The sequence below is a fragment of the Quercus lobata genome, chromosome 8, assembly GCF_001633185.2.
Source record: "Quercus lobata isolate SW786 chromosome 8, ValleyOak3.0 Primary Assembly, whole genome shotgun sequence".
NCBI classification, from domain to species: Eukaryota; Viridiplantae; Streptophyta; class Magnoliopsida; order Fagales; family Fagaceae; genus Quercus; species Quercus lobata.
Window position 1 is genome coordinate 38,736,564 of NC_044911.1, and position 23,854 is coordinate 38,760,417.

The following is a 23,854-nucleotide window of genomic DNA, read 5'->3' on the forward strand; positions in this document are numbered from 1 at the left end:
TGTGTGCACTTCTGTTCCTGATCAAAGACTGTAGTCTTTCTCTCTCTATCTCCTTTTTTCTTTTCTCTTTTGTTCCGATCCCCTCTTCATAGGGATGCCCTTATCTTATGTAGCCTCCCTAAAGTAATCAGAACCTTATACTTGTTGATCATCTGGACCTTCACTTGAGTGTCCGTCCCATCGAACATCTACCCTACATTTTTGTGAGTTGCAGTGGCCAAAGTAACACTGTTCGCCTGTCCTCTCCACATTTATGCGGTCAGAAAAGTAGCTTCCCTGCATTTAATACGGCAGTTGTGGTCTCCCCCTGGACATCCTATACTCCCTTCCTTCTCCTGGCTTCGTGAGGCTCGTCCTTACTACCAATATTCGTTGGAGTGATTCCTTATTATGGATAGGGTGCACGTTTGGCCCATATTTGGCACTTCCGAGGAGATATTCCTCTTCGGGCCTCTTTTAAAATAAGTTTGGACTCATCAGAGTTGGGCTGGAAGTCCTTTTGGCGCCCCATTTTCTCCTCGGTCGTGACTGGACTCTGTATGGGGCCCAAGGCCCATTGTCTGATTTGGGAATTTTACCCCTACAAGGTTTTTAAAATAGTGATTCAATAAAAAAAAATAGAGAGATATAACATCACAAATAGTCACATAAAGTATAAATTGAACTCATCTCTCTCTCTCTCTCCATTGGATTCCTTGTTCTCTATATTATTAACATGATTGTCAAATTTTGTGTTAATCACGGGTTATTTACTATACTATGAAATCCAAAATCTCATAAATACGCATAATTGTTTTTTAATTAATTATTTTCTTGCATTATTCTAAAATACAAAAAACTTGAAATTTAAATATTTTAAATACAAGATAATTATGCCCAGAGTTTTGTAACTCAATTGGTTGACACATTTTGATATTCCTTAAGATTTAAATCCCCCCTCTTTTCAATTAGAAAATTGTGCTGGTATTGGGGTGAAAATTAGAAATGAGCTTGGTCAAGTAATGGACTCTCTATCCCAACGTATTCCCTTGCCGTTTACAACCATTGAGGTTGAAACTTTGGCAGCATGACGAGGTCTTGAACTGGCTATGGAAACAAGTTTTGAAAAGTTTATCTTGGAAGGTGATTCACAAATCCTCATCACAGCACTCAATGAAGACTCTCACTCATTATCCAACTTCTGCCACATTGCAAAAGATATTCAATACCTTGCCTCTCATTTTTCAATGTTAGATTATTCCTATGTTCGTAAGTATTGTAATACTGTAGCTCACTCGCTTGCGAGACGAGCAATTTCCATTTTTTAATTTTAAGTTTAGATGGAAGATGTACCACTAGACATCACTACTGTTTTACAGGCTAATTTTACAGACCTTCATTAATGAATGTCATTGTCTTTCTTTAAAAAAAAAAAAAAAAAAATCCTCCTCTCACAATTATAGAATCATATATATATATATATATTATATAAAATATGAGACAATTATTGATTTCTAATTTTTTTTTAAAATTTCCAAATAAGGAAGATATAAGGAAAAATGTAATCCAATAAAATTCATTAAAATACATATACAAGAAAAAAAAAATATTGAATTATAAAATATCATAAAATTTTACACCAAGTTCTCAGTCCATATATATTTAAAGGATTTTTTTTCGAAAAGAGGATAATGGATAATGCATTTACCAAAATCCAATCAAATTGTAGTCCTTTTTCGTTTTAATCCAATCAAATTATTGTCTTGAATCTGATAATCACGTGACACTAACGTTTTGGTTATGTTCATGATGTGGACCAACCGAGCAAGTGTTTTTTTTTTTGAGAAGACGTCGACCAGTTGTTAAAAGTTAAAACCCGTCAAATATATAGGAATCGTTGGACAATAAAGGTAGAAATAGAGTTTGTTTTAGATTCGGGTTCAGCGAATAAAGATTCGGAGAATTCCACTTTGACTGCATTTATTATCTTGCGAGAACTTTAAATCTCAAATGCAACAAGGGCCTCCTGGTCCGGATTCTCAAAAAAAAAAAAAAAATGCAACAATCCATGCAAGGAATGATTACAGTAGGATCTGTAGCTTTGTTGTGCTGCGTCTGCTGTTGGACACTGATTTACTTTTGGATAAACTTAGTTTGGCTACCTAATTAGTTGTAGTCTAAAATTATTATTTTTTTTAATAAAATAAATATAATTATATATTTTAAAAATTTAATTGTTGTATTGTATACTTTTTACATTTTTAATATATATGACAAATTTTGTGTTAATTGAATATTATTCACTATATGATCTATAAGTTTATATTTTATGCATAATTTTAGACTATAAAATTTACAATTTAAATAATTTATTGATGACATAACTATGGATCTTTAATTTTTTAGAAATTTTGCAAGTATAGAGAATATAAGATGAAGATGTAATTCAATGGTAGGTTTGTCAAAATTCACCTCTAATTTTTTCTACATTAATAGAAACATCCCCTACTCTAGCAATTTATCCAAAAACAAAAATCATTTTAATAACATTTGAATTAACAAGTTAAATTGTTAAATTTCTCAATAGTTTCTACACCTTTTTTTTTACTATTCAAATGTTACAATCAACTAATAATCTTGTAATTCAATTGACACAAGTCTTAGTATTTTTAATGAAAACATCTAAAGTTCAAATCTCTTCCACTATTATAATTATTAAATTATCAAAAGGAAGAAAAAAAATGTTTCAATTAATGAAAATAGGAGTTTCGAATCATGTATATCCTCATAAACAAAATAAGACAATAATATTAAATTACAAGACTTTTGACATAAACTTTTTATTTATTTATAAAGTTGACTAATACTTTTCGATCTTACTTTTCTCTTTTAAACCCCATAGTTGGGTATAAAATTTTCAATTTCACTACATTAAGGAGACAAAATGAGTTTACGTTGCCATATAATCAAATACTACATTAACGCAGTAGGCACAAACTTAAGGAGACAAAATGAGTTTACGTTGCCATATAATCAAATACTACATTAACTAGGCAGTAGGCACAAACTGATAATGCACCGAAATCATCAAAAAAGTGAAAACAATAGTTCTTTCTTACGTGCATGCGCTAATTATTTGACTTCAGCATATTATTCTTTTCACAATTCGGTAGTTAGGAGAGAAGAGATTTGAATACCATATTTGTTTTTGAAACAATAGAATCTGCTAATCGGTTAAGCTAAAAGATTTCTAATAATTGACTTCACGCGCTAAAACAATTATAAATCTATATTATTTATAAAATGATTTCTTTATTTGGACTAGATATTTTTGTAGTTCAAAAATATCCCTAGACCATATATTTAAGAGGGACAAAATTTGAAAATAACCTGATAAAAATATATCTTTAACTCCACTTAAAATGCCTGAAAAATAGAACACTTTTCTACTAATCGAGAAATTATAAGATCCACATGGTGGACAAGTGATGTAGTTCACCATTCCACTTGTTTAAAATTGTTAGTTAGAAATTTTTTTTAAACAGAAATTAATTACTGACTCAACAATTTTAAACAGGTGGAAGTTTTTTAATGAAATGGTGGACAAATGACGTGATCCACCAGACAAACTTATAATTTCTCCTACTAATCTATGTTTTCTAAACAAACTTATACAAAATTTAAAAAACAACAACAACAACAACTTCTCAGTTCACTTTATATATTTCCTTCAAGATCACATTGCAATTTTTTTTTTTTTTTTTTACTTTATCTTACCGATTTCTTTTATTTAATTTTTCGGTTGTGTCATAATCTAAAAATTGAGATAAATGGAAAATTATGACACTCGACCAAAAAAAAAAGCCTTATTGCACGCACAAAGCACATGTAATGAGGCTGGTTGTAGTATAAGAATATTATTATAGTACTATTTAACTTATTTAGAAATTCATAACTATCTCATCTATAAAATATTTAGGGCTTGATTGGTAATAATTTTTTTCCCTATTTTCAAAGCAGTATGAACTATGAAAATAATTTTCAAAACGCCAAAAAAAATAAAATTATATTTGGGAGTCCATTTTTACTTTTGAGATTTTTATTTATTTATTTATTTTTACAAAAAATAATGTGTTGATGCCCTTTTTCTGTTGGATAATCATAAGCTTCAAAATTGAAGCGTGAAAATAAAGCTCATGTACCTTTTTTTTTTCTGTTTTGGGGGGGTGGGATAATGATAAGCTTCAAAGTTGAAGTATGAGATTTTTTTTTTTTTTTTTTTTTTGTAATAAATAAATAAATAAATATATTTAAATTTTTTTTACATAATGTGTAGATACCCTTTTTTGTTGGATAATGATAAGCTTCAAAATTCAGGTGTGGAAATACAACTGATGTACCCTTTTTTTTTGGGATAATGATAAGTTTCAAATTTGAAGTGTGAGAATTTGTTTATAATATAGATAAACTCCTTAATTTAAGAAATATAAAAGTTTGAACAAATATGTGGGGTCCATTGTTTCCAGTTTATTTACAACTATACCATTAAAAACATTTTTTTTTTTATCTTGAAAATATTTTCTCAACTGTTCTCAAAATTATGTTTTGAACAGGAAAAATAGGAAATATTTTTTTGAAAACTGTTTTTTGAAAATATCAGCCAAACAATAAATTCAAGTGTGACACCCACTATTTTTTGGTTTCTAAAACAAAAATTTATATTTAAATCCTATTACTAAACACGGCCTTAAATTCTAGATTTTTATATTTTACAATGACGCATAAAAGGTGAATTTTTTAATTGAATTGTAAAATATCATCAAATTAATACTTAGTTTGACAGGCATGTTAAGAAGAATGAGAACTTACAACCTAATGGCGCGCGAAAATTTTAAAATATTAATTTAGTAAGCAGTTTTGATCTTGTTCAAGTTAAAATGGTGCAACTCTATGAGATGTTACACTACTTCATAACTTCTTATTTAGGTAGTATTTTGATGAATGAACTATTAGATTACATTATCTTTTTATACCCTCCATGCCTGCAAAGTAACAAGATACTTAGAGATCAATAGCTATCTCATCATAAAATTTGTACTTTTTAAAAATTTTGAAATTATACACAAAACATTACTATATGGATTACATACTAAATAATTTATGATTACAATAAATTTGACATGCATGTATAAACAATAAAAATATATAATTCAATAATGAGGTTTGTAGGGTCAATTTTTGGGGCCCAGGCCCAGCAGGTAGGTGATTCTGACCCAAAGAGCCCTAGACAATGAATTTGTAGAGAGCGGGTTACAGAACTAGGCCTTAACGAAGTGAGTGTTAGTTAATTTTGGGCCATGCAGCCATTGAACGTAAGAATATCTCCTTTATATCCACTGAATGTTCGGTCCGAGGAGACGTGTGTGTGCACTTCTGTTCTTGATCAAAGGCTGTAGTCTTTCTCTCTCTATCTCTTTTTTTCTTTTCTCTTTTGTTCCGATCCTCTCTTCATAGGGATGCTCTTATCTTATATAGCCTCCCTAAAGTAATCAGAACCTTATACTTGTTGATCATCTGGACCTTCACTTGAGTGCCCGTCCTATCGGACATCTACCCTACCTTTCTGTGAGTTGCAGTGACCAAAGTAACACTGTTCGCCTGTCCTCTCCATATTAATGCGGCCATAAAAGTAGCTTCCCTGCATTTAATACGGCAGTTGTGGTCTCCCCTTGGGTATCCTATACTCCCTTCCTTCTCCTGGCTTCGTGAGACTCATCCTTACTACCAATATTCGTTGGAGTGATTCCTTATTATGGATAGGGTGCACGTTTGGTCCATATTTGGCACGTCCGAGGAGATATTCCTCCTCGGACCTCTTTTAAAACAAGTTTGGACTCATTAGAGTTGGGCTGGAAGTCCTTTTGGCGCCCCATTTTCTTCTCGGTTGTGACTGGACTCTGTATGGGGCCCAAGGCCCATTGTTTGATTTGGGAATTTTACCCCTACAAGGTTTTTAAAATAGTGATTCAATAAAAAAAAAATAGAGAGATATAACATCACAAATAGTCACATAAAGTATAAATTGAACTCATCTCTCTCTCTCTCTCCATTGGATTCCTTGTTCTCTATATTATTAACATGATTGTCAAATTTTGTGTTAATCACGGGTTATTTACTATACTATGAAATCCAAAAACTCATAAATACACATAATTGTTTTTTAATTAATTATTTTCTTGCATTATTCTAAAATACAAAAAACTTGAAATTTAAATATTTTAAATACAAGATAATTATGCCCAGAGTTTTGTAACTCAATTGGTTGACACATTTTGATATTCCTTAAGATTTGAATCCCCCCTCTTTTCAATTAGAAAATTGTGCTGGTATTGGGGTGAAAATTAGAAATGAGCTTGGTCAAGTAATGGACTCTCTATCCCAACATATTCCCTTGCCGTTTACAACCATTGAGGTTGAAACTTTGGCATCATGACGAGGTATTGAACTGGCTATGGAAACAAGTTTTGAAAGGTTTATCTTGGAAGGTGATGCACAAATCCTCATCACAGCACTCAATGAAGACTCTCATTCATTATCCAACTTCTGCCACATTGCAAAAGATATTCAATACCTTGCCTCTCATTTTTCAATGTTAGATTATTCCTATGTTCGTAAGTATTGTAATACTGTAGTTCACTCGCTTGCGAGACGAGCAATTTCCATTTTTTAATTTTAAGTTTAGATGCAAGATGTACCACCAGACATCACTATTGTTTTACAGGTTGATTTTACAGACCTTCATTAATGAATGTCATTGTCTTTCTTTAAAAAAAAAAAAAAAAAAAATCCTCCTCTCACAATTATAGAATCATATATATATATATATATATATATATATTATATAAAATATGAGACAATTATTGATTTCTAATTTTTTTAAATTTCCAAATAAGGAAGATATAAGGAAAAATGTAATCCAATAAAATTCATTAAAATACATATACAAGAAAAAAAAAATATTGAATTATAAAATATCATAAAATTTTACACCAAGTTCCCAGTCCATATATATATTTAAAGGATTTTTTTTTCGAAAAGAGGATAATGCATTTACCAAAATCCAATCAAATTGTAGTCCTTTCTCGTTTTAATCCAATCAAATTATTGTCTTGAATCTGATAATCACGTGACACTAACGTTTCGGTTATGTTCATGATCTGGACCAACCGAGCAAGTGTTTTTTTTTTTTTTTTTTTTTGAGAAGACGTCGACCAATTGTTAAAAGTTAAAACCCGTCAAATATATAGGAATCGTTGGACAATAAAGGTGGAAATAGAGTTTGTTTTAGATTCGGGTTCAGCGAATAAAGATTCAGAGAATTCCACTTTGACTGCATTTATTATCTTGCGAGAACTTTAATGCAACAAAGGGCCTCCTGGTCCGGATTCTCCAAAAAAAAAAAAAAAAAAAAAAATGCAACAATCCATGCAAGGAATGATTACAGTAGGATCTGTAGCTTTGCTGTGCCTGCGTCTGCGGTTGGATACTGATTTACTTTTGGATAAAGTTTAACTATATAGTTAGTTGTAGTCTAAAATTATATTTTTACTCAATAAAATAAATATAATTATATATTTTAAAATTTTAATTGTTGTATTGTATGTTTTTTACATTTTTAATATATATAAAAAATTTTGTATTAATTGAATATTATTCACTATATAATTTATAAGTTTATATTTTATGCATAATTTTAAACTACAAAATTTGCAATCTAAACAATTTATTGATGACATAACTATGAATCTTTAATTTTTTAGAAATTTTGCAAGTATGAAGAATATAAGATGAAGATGTAATTCAATGGTAGGTTTGTCAAAATTCACCTCTAATAAAAAATTATTGAGTAAGGTTTGTAGCTATATTTTGTCCTTTATTTTTATCAAAAAAATAAAGAAAAATTTGGTAATTTGCGTTTATACTGGGTAATATTTGGGATAATTGCACTCACACTCCTAAAATTTTGTTTTAATAAATATAATCCTTAAACTCCACATGTCACAAATAACTCATAATTTTTAAGTACTCTTAGAATACAAAGAATGGTGCTTTCTTCTCTCACATTCATAATGAGATCCACCATGAATGTGAGAGAAGAGAACACTATTTCTTAATGCTCTAAAAATACCTAAAAATTTTCCCTATCACTTTGCCATCGAAGAAGCTAATGTCCCAATCATGTGACATGCATGCGGGCCATAAAATTGACAAAATAATTTTCGGAGTTACCGGATTGAAACAAGAGACTTGTACAGACCAAAAATCAATTATAACTACTTCAAGTACAATTGAGGCAATAGATCTTGTCGCTAAAGCACCGCCATTATCACCACCATAGTCACGACCTCGATTTGGGACAAGGTTCACGTAGAGTCTTAAGGACTAGCAAAAATGCTAACTATGGAGGCTATATGCGAATGGGGTACTAAGGAATTCGAATCACCTAGACGATTCTTCCCCCTTTGCCCCTCACGGTGGTGTTTTGATTGTCACACATAGGGGAGGGAGCTATGGAGATGAATGGTGGGGCAGTTATTGGAGTTGGTGATAGTGGAGGAGAGGGAGGGACATTGAAGAGGCAAATAGGCATATGTATGTGTCAAATTATTATTTTTTGAATAACACAACATTTATCAATTTTTTATTCTTCAATTTTTTGGGGTCTGAAAAGAAAAAAGTCAAATTAGGAGAGAGAGAGAGAGTGTTGTGACTGTTACTCCAGTGATGTTGCGGTTCAATTGAGAGAGAGTGTGTATAGTTTCGATTCTCCCTCTCCTACCATAAAATTTAGATTTCTATCTCACAATCCCTTTTTCCCTTGTTTCTATCTAGTTAGCCCAACATTATTTTTGCCAATTTTATGTTCCACGTGACTTGGACATTAGCTTCTTGGGTGGCAGAATGATGGAAGGAGCTATTTGATACGTATATGAAGTTTAAGAACTAAGTTGATTAAAATAAAAGTTCAAGAATATAAACATAACTACCTCAAAATTTAGGGGAGAGAAAATCCATTTTACCCAAAGAAGGAAAAATTGCAACAATTACACAATACCACATTACCGCTTTACTTAAAGCCTAAAGGTGAGCTTAACTTTTGTTCCAAAGACGAAGCTCTCGAGTGCATTTGGGTTCAGTTCAACGGATAGCACAAAATAAAGGCTAGTGTATTTTTATTTTTAAGTACAGTCATTACCTAACTGATGCTTGTATGTAAAACAGTAAAAGAACACGCAAGTCGCAAAACTCGCAGCTATTGCCATCATGTGATAGATACTCCGCTTTATAAGTGAGCCCCCAACAAAAAAAATGTTATCAATTTTCAACTCACCTTTACTTTTGGTGGGTTCCGAATCCGAATTTGGATAGATTTCAGTTCCGATACCTGACCTCTTCATGTGCGTCCTTAAAATCATAGCCCATTAACAAGAATTATTTATTATGAGATAGCAAGTTTCACAATTTATTTTTGTTATGGTTGTAAACAAGTCAGGTTATGTCAAGTAGTGCGTGTTTAAACTTGGCTTGTCAATAAAAATTAAAAGTTTAAGCTTGGCTCAAGTTTGGCTCTTGAAACAAGCCTAAAATAATGTTTGAACTTGAGTTCGTGGGAAATCAAAAAAGCTTGAGTTTTTATTTTATTTTATTAATTAGTCATGCCAAGCTTGAGCTTAATATAAAGCTCATTTTTGAGCTCAGGTCAAACTTTTGAGCTTTAGATCCAACTTTTGAGCTTTAGATCCAACAAAATTACAATATCAAATGTTCATTCTATCATGCTTCTAGTTTCACCTATGATTAGCCATTGTTCAAATTGCAACTTTACATAATTAAATTCATCCATTCATCATCCCTTGTCTATAGCTTCATCACTTGTTTAAAATATAGTTTTTACATCCACATTAGATGGTGAAGAACTAGAAAAAAACTTGTTTGTAACTGTTGTGAATGAGAAATGACTAACATGTTTTATAATTTTACATTAGATGATGGATGGGAAAGGATCATATGTGACCCACTTATAAATAAATAAAATGTAACTAAAGTCTAAAGTGGTGCTTGGTTAGTTGAGAAGGAAGTGAAAAATTAAGGTAAAGGGTAACAATCCCATGTGGGCCACTTTATTATTAAGACATGAGTAATGAATTTATTTATCAAACGCATATTATGCCTATAATTGAGTCTATATTCGACTTATTTTGTATCTAGCCTTATAGTTTACAAACTTGTTCATAAATAAATTTTTTTTTTCTTGGGCTCGAATTGTTTATTAAGTAAGCCTAAAACTAAGATTCAAGTTTGACTTATTTATAAAGAAACAAATATGAACGAGTTTTTTATCGAATCGAGTTTGAGTTGTTTATGAATGGCTTGGTTTATTTACAACCCTAATCTTTACCATCTACACATCTCAACCATAACATTTTTTTTTTTTTTTTGCTATCAACCTTAACATTTGACATTTGACATTTGACATTTAGATTCATAATAATGATAATATTTGACATTCATGGGGATGAATATTTTGATCACCTACCTTTGAAGAAGTCGAAAATTCAAAACCTTTGAAAAAAAAATTATTTATGTAAATAAATATGACTTCCATTCCCAATCAATTTTAATTTTTAATTTATTTATTTTATTATTATTATTTTTTTTAATACTTGTTAAGTGCAAGAGATAAAATCCCAAGCAAGAGGTTACAAAAGAACCTGGGTGCCACTTGGCTACAAGGCTATTGGCTTCCATTCCCAATCAATTAAGGCAACCTTCTTGTCCTCTTCTGTATTCATCCTTCTATTTCTTGGTGAAAAGGATATTTTATCCATATTTTAAGGTCCTGCTCTTTTAGCTTGATATATACTCATATTAATTAGATATTGAAGATATACGCGTATTTTAAAGTCATTCCCTTAGCTTGATATTTACTCATATTAATTAGATATTCAAAGATATAAATGAGTCTATGACACCTATATTCATTAAAAAAAAAAAAAAGGAAGCTTTTGACAAAAACGGGGTGAAACAACCTTACAATTACATCACATGGGACAAATCCTCTTACACCGTTTCACATACTGCCGTACATTTGCTGCCACTTGCCAATCCAATCGTAACTGTCTTCTGAAATCTTAACGGCTAAGTGAGCAGAAATTCAGGAAAAAAAAAAATAATACTAAAAAAATTACACAGACCTGAAATTCCGGCCGGAGATTGGAGATCATACAAATCTAACTTTCAACTAAAATAAAAACAAAAACAAAAAAAAAAAACCAGAAATTTTATAATAATAAAAAGTTCAAGGAGTATAACGAAATTTTGTAATATTTTAGTAAATTAATTTATTTTCAAGACTCAAAACTCTTCTTCTTTGTTTAAAAAAAAAAAAAAAACACACATTTTTATTATTATTTTTTAATAACAAAACACGCCACCCCATAAAACTGCTAGCGCTCGTTGTTACTTGTAAGATTTTGTTTCGTGTCTAAAAAATAAAAATACATAAATAAAAGAAAACAAATTAAAAAAACGAAAAACAAAACCCCCAACGCGTAAACGCGCCCATTCCTCTTTTTTCTATTTGCCTTTTGCATTTCCCCCCTTTCTGTTTTTGATTCGCTGTGCACGTTCTGCCCATCTCTATCTCTCTCTTCTCCAAACTAAAAACCAACCTCGATATTCACTATACCCGAACACTATGAGCTACCACCGCCAACGCCCACCTCCGAGCCCGAACCCGAGACAAACCCGGCCCAGTCCAGCCCCACCGCCATTAGAATCCGATCCGTACAACATAATCCCCATCCACAACCTCCTCGCGGAGCACCCGTCGCTCAGATTCCCGGAGGTCCGAGCCATTACCACCGCGCTCCGAGCCGTCGGCGACCTCAGGAAGCCGCCGCACAACCAATGGGCTCCGCACATGGACCTCCTGGACTGGCTCGCCCTCTTCTTCGGCTTCCAGAACGACAACGTTCGCAACCAGCGCGAGCACCTCGTCCTCCACCTCGCCAACGCTCAGATGCGCCTCTCTCCTCCGCCGGACAACATCGACGCCCTGGACGCCGCCGTTTTGCGCAAGTTTCGGAGGAAGCTCCTCAAGAACTACACCAACTGGTGCTCCTATCTCGGCAAGAAATCCAATATCTGGATCTCCGATCGCCGCGAGGCCGCCGCCGATCACCGCCGGGAGCTGCTCTACGTGTCGCTCTTCCTTCTGATTTGGGGTGAGTCTGCTAACCTCCGCTTTGTTCCCGAGTGCATTTGCTTTATATTTCATAACATGGCCATGGAGTTGAACAAGATCTTAGAGGATTACATAGATGAGAACACCGGCCAACCTGTGCAGCCCTCGGTCTCCGGCGAAAACGCGTTTTTGAACTGCGTTGTGAAGCCGATTTACGAGACGATTAGGGCTGAGGTGGAGAGTAGTAAGAATGGCACTGCGCCGCACAGTGTGTGGCGCAATTACGACGACATTAACGAGTACTTTTGGAGTAAACGGTGTTTTCAGAAGCTCAGATGGCCGATTGATTTGGGAAGTAATTTCTTTGTGACGGGTGAGGGTGGCGCGAGAAGAAAACATGTAGGGAAGACTGGTTTTGTGGAGCAGAGATCGTTTTGGAACTTGTTGAGGAGCTTTGACAGGCTTTGGGTGATGCTTGTGTTGTTTTTACAGGCGGCGATTATTGTGGCGTGGGAAGAGAGGAGATATCCATGGGAAGCTCTGCAGTCTAGGGATGTCCAAGCGAAAGTTTTGACAGTGTTTTTCACTTGGAGTGGGATGAGGTTTTTGCAGTCTCTGCTGGATGCAGGGATGCAATACAGTTTGGTTTCGAGGGAGACAATGGGGCTTGGCGTGAGGATGGTGATGAAGAGTGTGGTTGCAGCCATGTGGATCTTGGTTTTTGGTGTGTTTTATGGGCGGATATGGGCGCAGAGGAATCGCGATAGGAGGTGGTCTGCAGAGGCTAATAGGAGGTTGGTTACTTTTCTTGAGGTGGCATTGGTTTTCATTTTGCCGGAGCTTCTGGCTGTGGCGCTGTTTGTGATTCCGTGGATCAGGAATTTCCTCGAGGAGACGAATTTGAAGATCTTTTATATGTTGACTTGGTGGTTTCAAGGGAGGACCTTTGTGGGTCGTGGGTTGAGGGAAGGTCTTGTGGATAATATCAAGTACAGTTTGTTTTGGATTGTGGTGCTTGCTACCAAATTTTTGTTCAGTTACTTCTTGCAGGTTAAACCGATGATTGGCCCAACGAAAGCATTGTTGGATTTGAAGGATGTGCAGTATCAATGGTATCAGCTTTTTAACAATAGCAACAGATTGGCAGTGGGCTTACTGTGGATTCCTGTTATTCTGATTTACCTCATGGATATTCAGATTTGGTATTCAATCTACTCGTCTTTTGTTGGGGCGGGTGTGGGATTGTTTCAGCACTTGGGTGAGATTCGAAATATTGAACAGTTGAGGTTGAGGTTCCAATTCTTTGCAAGTGCTATTCAGTTTAATCTCATGCCGGAGGAGCAGCTGTTAAATGCAAGGGGGATGAGGAACAGGTTTAAGGATGCCTTTTATCGATTGAAGCTGAGATATGGGCTTGGTCGGCCCTATAGGAAGCTTGAATCTAGTCAGGTTGAGGCGAAGAGGTTTGCTTTGATATGGAATGAGATAATTTCGATTTTCAGGGAAGAAGACATCATCTCTGACCGTGAGCAGGAGCTGTTGGAGCTGCCCCAGAATTCTTGGAATGTCAGGGTCATTCGATGGCCTTGTTTCCTCCTCTGTAATGAGCTTCTGCTTGCGCTCAGTCAGGCCAAAGAGTTGGTAGATGCTCCTGACAAGTGGCTCTGGTATAAGATATGCAAGAATGAGTACAGGCGTTGCGCTGTGATTGAAGCTTATGATTGTATCAAACACTTGCTGCTTGAGATTATCAAACGCAACACAGAAGAGCATTCCATTATGACCGTATTTTTTCAAGAGATTGATCACTCCATTGAGATTGAGAGGTTCACTAAAACATTTAACATGACTGTTCTGCCCCAGCTTCATACCCAGTTAATCAAACTTGTTCAGCTATTGAACAAGCCAAAGAAAGATCCTACCCAGGTAGTGAACACTCTGCAAGCCATTTATGAGATTGCTAAACGGGACCTTTTCAAAGACAAGAGGAGCATTGACCAGCTGAGGGAGGATGGTCTGGCTCCTCGTAGTCCAGCTTCCACACAGGGGCTGCTTTTTGAGAATGCTGTTGAATTGCCTAATTCAGATAATGAGACATTCTATAGGCAGGTTCGGCGGTTGCACACAATTCTTACCTCTCGGGACTCAATGCACGATATCCCAGTAAATCTTGAGGCAAGACGCCGAATTGCCTTCTTCAGTAATTCACTTTTCATGAACATGCCTCATGCCCCTCAGGTTGAGAAAATGATTTCCTTCAGTGTTCTGACCCCTTATTACAGTGAAGAAGTAATCTATAGCAAAGAACAACTCAAATCTGAGAATGAAGATGGTATTTCGATCCTGTACTATTTGCAGACAATTTATGCCGACGAGTGGAAAAATTTCTTGGAGAGAATGCGCCGAGAAGGGATGGTGAGGGATACCGAGATATGGAATACTAAGCTGAGAGATCTCAGGCTTTGGGCATCATACAGGGGTCAGACACTCTCCCGAACTGTTAGGGGAATGATGTATTACTATCGGGCTCTTAAGATGCTGGCATTTCTGGATTCTGCATCGGAGATGGACATTCGGGAAGGATCACAAGAACTTGGTTCGATGAGGCGAGACAGCGGTTTTGATGGTTACTCCTCGGAAAGGTCACCATCTTCTAGGAGATTAAGCAGAGCAAGCAGTTCAATGGACTTGTTACTCAAAGGCCACGAGTATGGTACTGCATTGATGAAATTTACATATGTGGTTGCCTGCCAGATATATGGAACTCAGAAGGCAAAGAAAGATCCACATGCCGAGGAAATCTTGTATCTAATGAAAAACAATGAAGCCCTTCGAGTTGCCTACGTTGATGAAGTTTCCACTGGGAGGGATGAGAAGGAATTTTATTCTGTTCTTGTGAAGTATGATCACCAATTGGAGAGGGAAGTGGAGATCTACAGGGTAAAGTTGCCTGGTCCCTTGAAGCTTGGTGAGGGAAAACCGGAGAATCAAAATCATGCCATCATTTTCACTCGTGGTGATGCTGTCCAGACTATTGATATGAACCAAGACAATTATTTTGAAGAGGCACTCAAAATGCGCAATCTGCTGGAAGAATTCAGGCGTTATTATGGTATCCGGAAGCCTACTATCTTGGGAGTTAGGGAACACATATTTACAGGTTCTGTTTCATCACTTGCTTGGTTTATGTCGGCTCAGGAAACGAGTTTTGTCACCTTGGGGCAGCGTGTTTTGGCGAACCCTTTAAAAGTTCGAATGCATTATGGCCATCCAGATGTGTTTGACAGGTTTTGGGTCATGACTCGTGGTGGGATCAGTAAAGCTTCCAGAGTGATTAATATCAGTGAGGACATTTTTGCTGGCTTTAACTGCACATTGCGTGGAGGGAATGTCACTCACCATGAATACATCCAGGTCGGCAAGGGAAGGGATGTTGGGTTGAATCAAGTGTCCATGTTTGAGGCCAAGGTGGCTAGTGGAAATGGTGAGCAAGTTCTTAGCAGAGATATCTACAGGTTGGGTCATAGGTTGGACTTCTTCCGAATGCTGTCATTCTTTTACACTACTGTGGGATTCTTTTTCAACACAATGGTGGTGATTCTGACTGTATATGCATTTCTGTGGGGCCGACTCTATCTGGCTCTTAGTGGTGTTGAGGCTTCTTCTGAGGCTAGTACTAATAACAATGCAGCACTTGGTGCAATCTTGAATCAGCAGTTCATCATCCAGCTTGGTCTGTTCACTGCCCTTCCGATGATAGTGGAAAACTCTCTTGAGCATGGGTTCCTTCAAGCTATCTGGGATTTTCTGACAATGCAGCTCCAGCTTTCATCCGTATTCTACACGTTCTCAATGGGAACTCGTGCCCACTACTTTGGCCGTACTATTCTTCATGGTGGTGCAAAATATCGGGCTACCGGGCGTGGTTTTGTTGTGGAGCACAAGGGTTTTGCTGAGAATTATAGACTCTATGCTCGTAGCCATTTTGTGAAGGCAATTGAACTTGGGTTAATACTTGTAGTTTATGCGTCACACAGTCCTATAGCTGGCAACACATTTGTTTACATAGCCTTGACCATCACTAGTTGGTTCCTGGTTGTGTCATGGATTATGGCCCCCTTTGTGTTCAATCCTTCTGGATTTGATTGGTTGAAGACAGTGTACGACTTTGATGACTTTATGAACTGGATTTGGTTCCGTGGCAGTGTTTTTGCAAAAGCTGAACAGAGTTGGGAAAGATGGTGGTATGAGGAGCAAGATCATCTCAGGAACACTGGCATTTGGGGTAAAATAATGGAAATAATCTTAGACCTCCGATTCTTCTTCTTCCAGTATGGGATAGTATATCAACTAGATATTGCAGCTGGAAGTACCAGCATTGCTGTTTACTTGTTGTCTTGGATCTATGTATTTGTGGCTTTTGCGATTTATGCAGTAATAGCATTTGCTCGGGATAAATATGCGGCAAAAGAGCACATATACTATCGTCTAGTCCAATTCCTTGTGATTATACTTGCAATACTTGTGACAATTGCTCTGCTGCAATTTACAGCTTTCACATTTATTGATATTTTCACTAGCATGTTGGCATTCATCCCCACTGGGTGGGCCCTGATATTGATTGCCCAAGTACTCCGGCCCTTTCTGCCTACTCTTGTTTGGGAAAGTGTTGTTTCTGTGGCCCGACTATATGATATAGTGTTCGGAGTAATTGTCATGGCTCCTGTGGCATTACTGTCATGGTTGCCTGGGTTTCAGTCAATGCAGACAAGGATCCTTTTCAATGAAGCATTTAGTAGGGGCCTCCGCATTAACCAGCTTGTTGCAGGAAAAAAATCCAATGACTTATAATTTGAGGTAATTTCCTGATTCCAATTTCTAACCCTATTCCTTTTCCTTCCTTTGGTAGAATCATTTTTATTCTTGGCGTAAGCTATGTATTTTTCTGTATAGTATGGATTTATTCTTCTTCATGGATGCACAAAAAATGTGGGAGTATTGAGTAGAGTAAATTTGTTGACAGACCTTTGTTTTGTGTTAAAGTACTCAACCTTCCTTTTTCTTAAAATTTGATCAGTACACAGTGCTTAGCTTACTGTGTCTGACATGAAGGTTCTTTTCCATGATTGCTATCTGGTCTGACTGATATGGATTTTGTTGTATTTCTAGCATGTTATCAGACAATGGGCAAATGGCTTATTTAAAAGGTGGCTGTCTAATAGAACCAAACAATGTTTGGTTTAATGTCAAGAACAATGGATGTTGTTTACTTCTCTGAGAGGGAGAGGGGGGCGTATGATAAGCATTTAGTTTGTCTTTTGGTGTTTATTTGTTGACACTTACTCTAGCATTGCATGTACTAGTTTTGCCTTGATTTTATTTATTTATTTATTTTTTTTTTTTTTGTGTGCGTGTGTGCTTGCCCCTTTGCTCTCTGTTATTGTCTGCTTTCCTTGTGGCCTTCTAAAATTGTCCTTATTTTTTCACTCAAAAGCTCTAGAATAGTTTGATTTGCTATGAATTCTGTTCCATGTGACACTTGATTAGATACTTAACTCCACAGTAAAACTTATAAAATTATTCCATAAACCCGGTATATACTGTCTCCTTGTCACACAAGGGTAGGTCCCCTGTGTGGGATCCATAGGTGGGAGTGTCCTTATGTAAGAGGAGGGTGCAATACACCAGTCTCCAGATGCACTGAATAATTTCACGTAAACTTGGCCATTTTGAAGTCTTGGTTAATGATGATGTGCGTATGTTTAAACCTTTTTATTTGTTTAATTGGGTTTATTTATTTTGAAGAGATGACTGGGTTAAGTTAACTATTATCTAATATATATCCTACGGAACTTCCAGCTGTTACTCAAGAGAGTTGCATCTTGTTTTGCAGGTTTGATTTTAGCACGAGGTGTAGAGAAACAATAGAATTGGAGAAGATTGATTTGTTTTTGCTTTGTGGAGGTTCTTATGTGCACGTCAGAGTGGACTTCCATTTTATTTCATTTCAATCTCAGTCAGGAGGTAAAGGACAATACCATGTGATTCTTTATTGCAGGCTTCATTTTACCTTTAGTAATGTAATTAGTTAAAATTTCTCATATTTGATCTGATATTTGGTCGGGGGGCTCTTATTTATATGTGCTCAACTTCCCACTTCCCCCATATTTCTAAAGGTACAGCTCTTGGCATAGTGTTTATACAGAGTACAGAGAATAGTGTGGTTTTGCTCAGATTTTTAGAGTATTTATTATTCTTTTGTCAGAAATTGAGGTGGTATTTAATTTATTCAAGCTTAAGACATACTTTCTTGTCCTAGCTACAAGAAGTCACGCCTTACCATTCTATATTTGCCATTTTACTATGTTGAAGTGGATGGCGAAAGCAGAGGAAAAGAAAAGAAAAGAAAAACATTGTGGAGACTCTTTTGCAGCGTTGTTTTCTATTTTATGGTTTGGATTATTTTCTTAGTTCTTCAAAGATACAAGTAATAAATAGGTCTCTGATCCATTTTCTTTCTGGGCCGGATACTATTAGACCTCAGTTTCAACTTCCATGCACGTTACCTGTCATTTGCCTTTTCTCAAATCCTCGAATGCCCTTCCAACCTCGGCTTAGGTAAGATAGAATGAAATATGGCTTTTGAGCTAATATTATTTAAAGCGAGAACTTTGGAGGCTGATGTTCTTAAGATTGGGAAGCCGTTTGGGTGATATGAATTTTTCGTTCCTTCTTTTGGTGCTAAGATGTCCCAAGTTTTGACTTTTGAGCACCTTTTTAATTCCTGGGTATTTGTAGGCTGTACTCGAATATGCAAGGAACGTTTCTCAACTGAATCAATGGAACATTTTTTTTTTTCCTTTTGAATAGGAATCATTGAAACATTACCAAAAGTGACAGTTGTCATTTACTATCTTTTTCTTTTCTTTTCTTTTTGTACATGTAATAAGAACATAAGAAGATCAGAAACAAGACTATCCCAATGAAAGTTGAGAAAATGATTTATTTAATTTAATGGGATCCATGTCAATGGAAGCGGGTTTGATTTGTTACTGTGGGAGAGACTGTGGGCAAGAAGCCATTGGTTTGAGACAGTGAAGGCTAAGCTATTTCAACTCTTTTTTCCGAAAATTGTTTGTTCTTGTTTGTACTTTGTAGTACTAGAGTCTAGTAGATATGATTAAGAAGAAAGAAAATAATTAATGCTTTTTTGACTTCTCGTTTTTGGGAGCGTAATGTACGTGGTCGAGCGTCGGTTGTACTGTCAAACTCAAATATATACAAACGGGCCTTGGTGCTTTAAAAGTTTAAGTGTGCGTTTGTTTCAACTCCTAAAAGTTGAAACAAGTTGAAACGTACATTTTTATTTTTATAAAAGCTGGAGATAAATGTGCGTAACTTTTTGAAAAAAGTTGCATTTTTAGCTAAGGCAAAAAACGCGCTGAGAATGCGCAAATGTTATGGACCGTAGGAGGTCCATAAACCAAAACGTGCATGGAAATTTTAACTATTCGTTGGGCTGGATAGTCAATTACGAAAATACCCTGATAAAAGGTCATCAGTTCTCACACCTGAAGGACTCTCACGCCTCTCATCTCATCTCTCTGCTCTCCCTTTGCCTTGAAGCTCACTCTCACGCCTCTCATCTCAAGCATAATCAAAATACAAACCCAAAAACATAATCTTAAAATTAATCAAACTACAACAATAAAAGCAAAAAAATTCTTGCTCTCATAAAACTGATATAATTTAAACAACAAATCTTAAATCAAAACAACAACAACAACAACAACAGCAGATCAAGAACAGAAAAAAAAAAAAAAAATTAGAACAACAATAAATGATCAAGAAAAAAAAAAAATAGAAACCGATTTGACAAATCTAAAATAAAAAACAACAACTAATTAAGAACAAGGAAAAAAAATAGAAGCCGATATGACCCCTGGTTGCATGCACTCCGCAGTGAGGAGGAGCAGCAGTGGCGGTGTGGTGGAGCAAAGACGATTTCTCCTTTCTCTCCATGCGTGTCTGTGTGTGTTTGAAGATAATGACACCAAAAAGGCAAGCAAGATTATGGAATCAAGTATCACAGAGAGTTAGAGAATTTATGGAATCAAGTAGAAAAAGAAAAAAAAAAGGAGAGCAGAGAATGAGAGGGCTGGAGAAATAAGAAGAAAGGAAGGCTCTGGAATCAAGTGGAATGTAAAGGAAAAAAAGAGATGATGGAATCCTATGGGTATACGTGTGTGGTGGACAAAATGCAAGAGGAAAAAAAAAATGAGGAAACGTATGGATGAAAGAAAGGCAAAGAATTAGAAATCACTATATAAAAATACTACCACAATATTTTCATAATATTTTCACAATAACTTTTAAGTAATTAGCTAATATTGGTGAGTAAAAATATAATTTCAGTGGTAGGTTCAAATTAAAACTAGTAACAACTTTCCATATAAGATTTTGTTATGATTCTTGTGAAAGTATTGCAAAAAATATTGTGGATGTAACACTTTTTGTTAAAAATATAATTGTTGAGAATGAATAGAAAAAGAAAAAATAAATATTAAAAAATAATAATTTTGATTAAAAAAGTGGGTAAGCAAAAGTTAAATGTTACTTGTAAGGACACGATTCCAGCGCGGCCCAGTGACATTTTCGGGTTCACGCGGGAGAGATCCCTCACAATACGATTTGTAGAGAGTGGGCTTGAAAAGCTTGGGCTTGGTCACGGGGGGATGGTCCGGTCTGGATTTCAGAAAGATCCCTGTGGAAAATGGACTGGGCCTAAACGTTTAAAGCCCCGCCATACTGCCACCTCTGAGAATGGGATCCTCGGACTTGATCCGAGGACCCTTGTGGTCCTTTCCGGCTGTCCAACGGAGGACTTTCTCTGTTCTGTGCATGGATCGTTCCGGCGATCTTCCTCATGAAGTCTCCTTTTTTTTCTTTTCCTCCCCCTTGCTAGATTCACTTACTTCTTCTTTTATACTAGTGTGCGTTCGATGTCCTTCGTCCACGTGTAGGGTCAGTCTTTACAAATACTGACATTGGTCCCATCAGTCTAATCCCGGAATTGTTGGGGATGACTTGATAAAGCTGTAGAGTACGGTTCTGCCAGGCATTGGGCCTTATCCAGAAGGGTATTTAGGGTAATCGCCCCAAGGTATTTTGGATTTCCTTACGAATTTATCCCTTTATTCTGGGCGGATTATGGGCCTGCCGAGGACTAGACTGTCCTCGGCTGCCTCCCAAAAATTGGTCCGTGCTCGGCGTCATGGAGCTTGGGCCACAGTTCTTCTCGGATTGGGCCCTCGGACTTTCTAAGGGCAAATGGGCCTGGTCCACGAATTGCTGGGCCCCACAATAGCCCCTCAAAACCCTTCTATCCGAATTCCGGATTGGAAAGGAGGGTTTTGGCAAACCCGGGCCCTTAATATGGCCCATTTAGCTTAATCCCGCATTTATGTGAGCTGTTTCTCAGGAAGTCAGGCGGTTTTTGAGGGATTCCTTTTAATCCGCTCGGAATCTGCTCCTGCCGCTTGGATGTCCCAGACGCGCCCTTAATGAATTCCCCTTAATGAGGCTCATTTATGTCCAGCGGCTCATTTGATAAGGTGGAGAAGTGGAACGGACGCCTCTTTTTTCTTCAGATTCTTTGGGAAGGTTGAATGCATTTAATGCCATCCGTTCTGCTCTTCCTATAAGAAGGCAAGCAGGAGGCCATCACTTTCGTACTAACTCCCTTCTATTCTTCTGAGATCGCACCAAATGATGAAGAAATCATGCCCCTCCTCTAGACACCATATTCTGATAAAGCTTGAAATGGCTCGATCAGGGCAAGGGTGGCGCAGACTTAAGATCTGTCTCGCCTCTCTTTCAGCCAAAATCCGAAGCAGGGACTCGTCGTGTCGAACTCTCGGCGCGACTGAGTCGAGAACAACCAAGACCAGCACCACCCGGCTCCTCATGAGCATACCTAATATGGCACCAACGTGTTAGGAGTCAGGGCTGGGGCAGGGGCTAAGTGCTTCTGCTTCTCCCTCTTTTGCTCCTTGGTGCCCTCCTCCGCTTTCCTCTTATAGTTTTCCCAGCACCAGTTCCGTCCTGGTGCCTTCCCTTTTCCCTCTTTTGCTCATTTTCTTTCTTTTCGTCCCTTCTCTCTTCTTCTCCTCCTTCTTTACTCATGTCCTCCATCTTCCTCCTTCATCTCCTCCATCTTCTTCATTGATTTCTTCCTTACTATTTCCTTCTCCTTCAATTCTTCTTCCTTCTCCTTCAATTCTCCTTCCTTGTCCTTCATCCTTTTCCGAAGAAGGTTCTTGTCATGATATGAGCAATGTTGAGGCAGAGACTGAAGAGACCTTGAAGATGAGTTTTAGAAGAAGCCTGACTGTTTACTTCTCTGTACTGCGAGTGTTATCGTTGCTTCAGCAGTTCTCCTTTTGTATAGGCTTGTTTGAGCCATTTTTCGTACATTGTAATAATCTCTTATATTAATAAAAGTGTTTATTATTTCATTTTGCATATTCCGTTTATGTTTTTGTATATTGGTAAATGCTGCTCGGCTTAATGAGAAAGTATCTAAACCGATGACAACTAAGACCAAAATACTTGATAATAAAAAGATGTTGCCATAACTCTAATATAAGTGTTTGGCCCAATAAGGCCGACCAGTGAAAAGTAATGATTACCCATGCTGGCCGAGGAGAGAACTGGAGGCTTGATGCCGTGTTTGGGTCCGAGGACCATACAAGGCCTTGATTCTATCCAAAACTCGTAATAATAATAATTTTTATACTTGGTTTCCCCATAGGCTTGAGTCCGAGGACCATGCAAGGTCTTGGTTCAGTTCATAACTTGTAATAATAATAGTTTTTATACTTGGTTTCCCCATAGGCTTGAGTCCGAGGACCATGCAAGGCCTTGGTTAAGTCCATAACTTGTAATAATAATAGTTTTATACTTGGTTTCCCCATAGGCTTGAGTCCGAGGACCATGCAAGGCCTTGGTTCAGTCCATAACTTGTAATAATAATAATAGTTTTATACTTGGTTTCCCCATAGGCTTGGTTCAGTCCATAACTTGTAATAATAATAATAGTTTTATACTTGGTTTCCCCATAGGCTTGAGTCCGAGGACCATGCAAGGCCTTGGTTCTGTTTTATTCCCTCTCCTTAGGTATCCCGTACGCGGCCGGGCGGGAGGTTGTCCTCGGCATTAGTTATTACCCGGTGTGGGCCGTAGTCCGTGGGCCATCATGTAGCAAGGGCATGGGCCGCGAATTTACTAGGCCCACAGATTAGGAGATATTTCCATAGTCTTTGGCCACGCGGTACTTTTGGGTGTCCCGATGTTCGAGGTGCACCTCCACGAGGCTCCTTTAGTCTTGTCGTTGCAGAGGTTTGTTGGAAGTCGAGCTGGAGACGTTTTGTCTGTAGCGTTCCTTGGGAAGCTGCGCTAATTAAATGCCACCACCCTATCTCCTCAAATAAATAAGAGAGCAAGTTTCTTTGCCTAGGCACCAGCTCCTTAGTCTCCTCCTTCAGCTTCCTCCCGCAGCAAGTCATGTTTGAGACGAGGGTCGGGGAAGAAAAACTCTCTCCGCCGCAAAGGCGCCACGTTCTCCTC

At 36.9% G+C, this 23,854-nt stretch overlaps 1 protein-coding gene and 1 non-coding gene across 2 annotated transcripts; both read left to right on the forward strand.

The window, feature by feature from the left end:
* Positions 1–11,584: 11,584 nt before the first annotated feature.
* LOC115957811 (callose synthase 12) lies at positions 11,585–18,529 on the forward strand. Its single transcript, XM_031076142.1, has 2 exons — positions 11,585–17,083; positions 18,120–18,529. Exon 1 carries the CDS (start codon positions 11,738–11,740, stop codon positions 17,075–17,077), a length of 5,340 nt encoding a protein of 1,779 aa, XP_030932002.1. The 5' UTR covers positions 11,585–11,737; the 3' UTR covers positions 17,078–17,083; positions 18,120–18,529.
* On the forward strand, positions 14,724–14,803 carry LOC115958686. The gene has a single exon (XR_004084611.1). It is a non-coding gene; the product is annotated as a small nucleolar RNA J33 (small nucleolar RNA).
* Positions 18,530–23,854: the final 5,325 nt, after the last annotated feature.